Consider the following 6,290-nt stretch of genomic DNA (forward strand, 5'->3'; position numbering starts at 1 on the left):
CTTAGTATGGCTATTTGTGCAACTTCCTCCAGTGCTACATGCACAAAGACCTCAACTTCCTGCAAAAAAATCCCGTGGATGTGCAACAATTAGTGCTTACCAGCCAACTCCAATAGCATTTGCTTGCAACTATTGCTACTATCGCTGACCCCTAACAGAAACTCAAAAGGATGTGAAGGGGGGACAAATCTGTGCAGTCACCTCACAAGATCATTGTTGGGCCTTCCTGTTGCTCGTCCCCGATCCTCACCGCTGCAACCATGTCGCCGTGAGAAAAAACCGCAAAAACAAGCATCCCTGCTGCAAGGCACGAAGCCGTGAATACCCCAAGCACCACGATGCGGGGTGTGTCGCCACAAACACTTTGACGACACTGACAACCACTGCATGCGTGTGCGCTCCATGAATCCACCCCTCCCCGCCAGGCGCGCAACCGTTGTGTACAACATCGCCATGAATTTCACCCCCTGCCCGAGCAAATACTGCGGAAAACAACCCACAAAATCGTATGAAATTAGATGAAACAGATCGCACCCAGCCGCCAACCCTTGCTCGAATCACCGGTAAACAAACCATGGAAGCCCCGGTTGCGAGAGGATTTGGATCGCATGCAGGTCTCCGGCTTACCTCATGCTAGTGGGGGTAGTGCAGGGCATTTGCCCGGCGGCTGCTATCTCGCCTCTGGCGCCCTCGATTGCAACCTCTCCTCCATCATTACGGTCGTGCTCCACTACACTATCTTGGCGAAACGGGTGGTGAAGTGGGCCCCCTTGCCTTGACCTTAACCAGGTAGCACATTACTTATCTAGCCAGATCGTCGCTCCCGGGCACGAAATGTACAACTGCATGATGCAGCATTCATGTTAAGATTTATTACCTCTGCTGCTGGGATGGTTGTGTTGCACTGTCTAAATTTGAGGCGACACATCTGCGAAATCAAAGGGCCCCCTATCTAAATTTGAGCTTTGTTCTCTTACTAGCTTTGTCTCCTGGGTTTGGATCGAATTGTCATTTTTAAATAACTGCAGAAAAGTTCACGCTAGTCAAATAATTGAGGAAGATAAATATACAAAGTAAGTTCAGATAAATATACAAAGTAAATTCTAGTCCCTCCGTCCCATAAAAAGAGCGTTTTTGATACTACACGGAGGGAGTACAAGATATACGTTTTAGAAAGTAATAAGTTTGATTTCAAAAAAAAAAACTAATAAGTTTTGGGAAAGGTTCGCGGAGATAGCTTGAGAATACAGCTGAGTACTAGCAAACTAACACTTGCGTGCGCATCTCAGTTAGCGGATGATACCTAGTATACTACTAGACGGTTGTAACTATTAAAACACACACTATAGGCGGATAGTTGATAGTTCAAAACCACAACTGGCTTGTTTGTACATCAGAAGCCCTCCTACGGGGATACACACAAACTCTTCAAGGTCTAAAACCCCAAGGCAGTGACTTGGACTACCGAACATGGCGCAGCTAGCTAGTTGCATCTGTCACAGCTCCCAGTAGTATCTGGGATCATCCTTGAAGTAGCAATCGCAGTAATATTCGCCATAGTACCCGCCGCAGCAATAACAATAGCACTGGCTGTGGCCATCGCTGTCCATTGCTGCCTCGTTGTGCGGAGAGCAAGCATAGAGATCAGATTGCTCTATCACTTCACCTTCGTTCTCCTCGATGGTACGGAGATCTGGGCACTGAACGTGAGGCGGAGACCCCACCACTCCTGGCAGCCGGGCATGCCTGATATTGGCACAGCGAGCTCGGAATTCATCGTCAACTTTGAGGTTGCCGCATTCTCTAAGGTCAAGGAATTCGAGGTGGGGGCAGCCTTCAAGAATGGCGTACACCCCCTTTTCAGTCAGGCCGTAGCCTGCCATCTGAAGGAGCTGCAACTCCTGCAAGCTCTCTGCTATGGCGAAGGCCTCCTCGTTCTGTCTCGCCTCCCAGGCCTCATAAAGCTCCTCCTCTTCCTCCTCGTCGACCCAAGGCAAACGGACTCTTAAACGCTTCAGCTCTGGGCGAGCAGCACCGATCCGCTTGAAAAATGGCCATGACAGCTTCTGGCCAGAGTACTCTATCTCTTCTAGCATTGGACATCTAGCCGCAAGCTTAGTTACTGCATCGTCCCAAAAGTATTGGGAGGCAATGAGTCGAATGCTCTTCAATGAGTTGCATCTGCAGAGAGAAGTATAAAAATACACAGGATATCACATGAACAGAGCAAAATCAGACAAGTGCGGTAAGGCTGTATTACAAGTTTAAACAGTAAATGTATATTTTCTCTTTAAAGCGAAGTGGTTGGACACATGTACCATATGATAAATATCAAATAAACGACCTGTCCATGTGCTGCTGGAATGTAAATATCTAATTTGGCAATAAACGACCTGTCCTAAATATCACATAACAATGTACCGTAAATATCTAATAAGGGCAATGGGCATCTCCAATGCTATTCATCAAACGAACACGCCCAAATGTGCAGCGGTGCTGCACGATCTGCATGTTCTGCTGTAACTCGGTTTTAAGAGTGGGAGAAAGGCTTCTCAGGTGGCGCGCCGGCGTGAATGCGGGTAGGCCGCGAGCCGGTGAGAGCGGCATCAATACTGATGGTTCTAGAGAAGGAGAGGGGTTTTAGGGTGTGTCCGGGTTGTCGGACGCCCCCCTCCGGACACCCCCAGAACACCCCCGATTTGTGGCTGCTGTAGGGATTTTAGACGTCCAGAGAAGCCTAATTTGTTGAGCGGCGCTGGAGGCTTGAAAGTGTCTGGCCCATCTAGGCCGGACATTTGGGGCGATTTTAGGATTAGCGTTGGAGATGACCTACCAGTTTCAGTATCTCAAGCCAACTTATTTGGCTCTAACTGACCTGTCCTAAATATGTCTGCCGCCTAATTTTAGAGACATATACAACCGTATAGATGTGCCAATTTTGTTTTAGTTTGCAAACCACTCAGCTCAAGCAATTGGGGTGTCCTTTGCACGTCGTAGCTAGTATCGTGAAGTGATTTTGGTAAATGAGAAAAAGTTAGAGATTTACGGCAAATAAATAGTGATGCATGAATAAAGATATTAACCATTATAAAAGTAGGAATTAGTATAAAAACTCCTTTTTGGGGGGTGGGGGTGGGGTGGAATTTGTAATACAAACTCTACTGTAAGAAGTTGTACATTATTTTTTACTTTCTCTTTCTCCATACTGCCCTCCTAAACTATCTCCTTTGGGCTCAAATCGTTGTTCGTGGGGGTGGACTTGGTAATACAAACTCTACTGTCAGAAGTTGTACATTATTTTTTACTTTCTCTTTCTCCATGCTGCCCTCCTAAACTATCTCCTTTGGGCTCGAATCGTTGTGCACTCAAGCAACAACATGGCCCATGAGGCACCAAGTAGTGGCCTTTTTGTTTTAGGAAAGGGCCAAGTGACTGTTCTAGAACATAGTGGATGCAGCTGTGTTGTACTTCTACTATTCAGTCCACTGTTCACTGCGAATCTTGCTGCTCTTAGCCGTTCGATTTAGGAGACCAACAGTTAGGATTGATGCTTTAGCTCTAACTCAAAACTCATACACTATATAGTACTAGTATGTATGCACGTGCAATGCACGTCTTAATATAACGGAGTGATTTTGGAGTGTGAGTCAAATCAAATCAAATAAATAAATAAAAGAGTGATTTTCATAAGAGGAATAAAAGGTTCAAAGATTTGCTAATAGATAGAGCCAAAAGAAACATTACGAATGAAGATATTCATGGTGGAGACTTGAGACCCTCTTGCTTCCATTTATCCATCCAAAGCACTCTTTTATCACCCAATGAAATTGTCCAACCACCGGTGACTAATTCTCAAGTCATTCCCTGGATCAGTATCTTGCACTATAGATCGCTTCCATTTTTCCATTAAGAACCTCTCGTCAACGCGATTACCGCGCGCGCTGCCGGCCCTCACAGATTGGATGCGTATGCCATGAGAGGCACGCACACGGACGTAGTGGAGAACAGCAGTAAGCAGCTGAACTTTTTCTGCATGGGTAAAATGTCGATGGTTCTAGAAGGCAGCAGTATCTTCGCTGCTACTGTAGCATGTACTGTTGATGCGAATCCCAGCATTTTGAACCATTGGATGGACTATATCAACGGCTAGGGTTGATTCCTGGTCTTGAAGTTTAAAAGTTTCAAACTGGTACACTATATAGAAGTATAGATACTCCCTCCGTCCGGAAATACTTGTCATCAAAATGAATAAAAATGAATGTATCTAGATGTATTTTAGTTCTAAATACATATTTTTTTTGTCCATTTTGATGACAAGTATTTTCGGACGGAGGGAGTAGTATAGCATAGATATAGATATAGATATAGAAAAAGCAAAAAATGCATCGACCTGATTTGATATCAGTTTATTCCCTAAATTAAATTCACATCTTGCGACCAACTTATTTATCTGTTAGGTGGAGGTAAATACCGCAAACAGTGTGTCAGTGCTAAGAAGCTGCTAAGTTTGACACATACAGAGCAAGAGACCAAGTGCTGAAATTCAAGAATGCAAAGATCAATACCTGCTTGCAATGTAATTCAGGAGTTCGCTAGTGACAAACTTCTGAGCCCAGAACGATTCCATCCGTCCATCAGAGCGATCTATAGCCACCTTTGCCATTTCGCACATGACATTTTCTTCCTTTGAGAAAACCACCTTGTGGCGTGTCATGTCCACGAAACGCCACAACTCGGGGGACTTGGCTGTTATGCGCCATGAGCGGCACACAAGTTCCGCGCGCATCAGAATCTCGATGGTCCCAAGCTTCATGAAGATTGCAGAAAGCGCATCGAGTGGGAGCTCAGACCAATCCCTGACATCAGACACGGGCAAGGGGTTTGGCTCCACCTCCATTGTGCAAGGGGGCTCCTAAGAAATGAGGTGTCATCACAGACATAACAAGTATGCCCAAATTTAGCAAGAGCTTGAAATTTGCACGATGAGAAAGCTTTAACAATCGTAAATTAAATTTGAAAGACATTAAATTTGCACGATGAGAAAGCTTTAACAATTGTAAATTAAATTTGGTGATCCCAACAGTTCCTGATTTGATATCAGTTTATTCCCTAAATTAAATTTGAAAAGACAGACGAAGGTTATGCGATGCAGGAGTGGTTATTTAAGCTTTGCAATCGACGATAAGCCAATCAGCCCAAGTTAGCAAATCAATCCATCCCCCCCTTATCATCTCAGAATCCACCCAATTACGTACTCCCTCTGTCCGAAAATACTTGTCATCAAAATGGATAAAAGGAGATGTATCTAAACATATTTTAGTTTTAGATACATGTCTTTTCATTCATTTTGATGACAAGTATTTTCAGACGGAAGGAGTATGATTTACCCAAATATCTATGAAACCAGTATACGCACCGATCTGTTCTTGTGCGGGTGGGCCTGGAACCCATGCTTCGCCATCTCGGGCAGCAGGTCGTCGCCGGCCGTGGCCTCCCGCCTCGCCCTCTTGCATCTGTCGCTCTCGCTGCTCTCCATGCAAAGCACCGACGCGTCAGCCGCTAAAAACAAAGGTCGTTCAAGCCAAGCAGAGATCCAACAGCGGCTGATATCGGCGACGGGCAGGAGCACGTTCCGCTCCTCCCCGATGCCGTCGGCCGTGCGGCTGCCGCAACTAATGCGGCTCCCGCCGTCGCCGGAGGGGCTCGCCGATGGGTCGGCCATGCGGTCCCGCGCGGCCGCGGCCGCCAAACCGAAACACTAATCAATCAGATCGGGGAACCCACCGTCTCGCCCCACCAAAGCCAAACCCCGAACCATTTTCTCAAAGAAAGCGAGCGTACGTTTGGAAGGAGAAATCGGCGTTCGCCCCACGAGGGCGAAGTGGCGAACGAAGCGGAGGCGGCTTGGCACAGGTGGCAAACTGCGATGAGGAATAACCAGCGATTGTTCCCTGTAGGCTTCTGTGGAGCGAACAATTTTTTTTAGCACATTACAAACGCAAGCGTTTATACATACGCGCATATACTCACCCCTATGAACGCACACACGCACATCCTACCCTATAAACATCTTCAAAAGACTGAGCCGGCATATCATCTTGAGATTTACTAAACTATTAGGTTCCCTACGATAACCAGCCTAGAGAGGACCCTTTACTAGACCTTGCAGCCCAATTACACACAAAAGAATACTCGCAAAAAAAAGAACTGAAAGGAAAACACACACACACACACACACACACACACACACACACACACACACACACAATCAAGTGTACATGGAAAAAATA

The 6,290-nt window shown here is 46.0% G+C and overlaps 1 protein-coding gene across 1 annotated transcript; it reads right to left on the reverse strand.

Moving 5' to 3' along the window:
• Positions 1 to 1,346: 1,346 nt before the first annotated feature.
• Positions 1,347 to 5,830, reverse strand: LOC123066148 (F-box protein SKIP19-like). Its single transcript, XM_044489293.1, has 3 exons — positions 5,417 to 5,830; positions 4,566 to 4,912; positions 1,347 to 2,181 (listed from the first exon to the last, which is right to left on the reverse strand). Exons 1-3 carry the CDS (start codon positions 5,720 to 5,722, stop codon positions 1,497 to 1,499), a joined length of 1,338 nt encoding a protein of 445 aa, XP_044345228.1. The 5' UTR covers positions 5,723 to 5,830; the 3' UTR covers positions 1,347 to 1,496.
• Between the last annotated feature and the right edge of the window lie 460 nt (positions 5,831 to 6,290).

This window comes from Triticum aestivum, chromosome 3B, assembly GCF_018294505.1.
Source record: "Triticum aestivum cultivar Chinese Spring chromosome 3B, IWGSC CS RefSeq v2.1, whole genome shotgun sequence".
NCBI classification, from domain to species: domain Eukaryota; kingdom Viridiplantae; phylum Streptophyta; class Magnoliopsida; order Poales; family Poaceae; genus Triticum; species Triticum aestivum.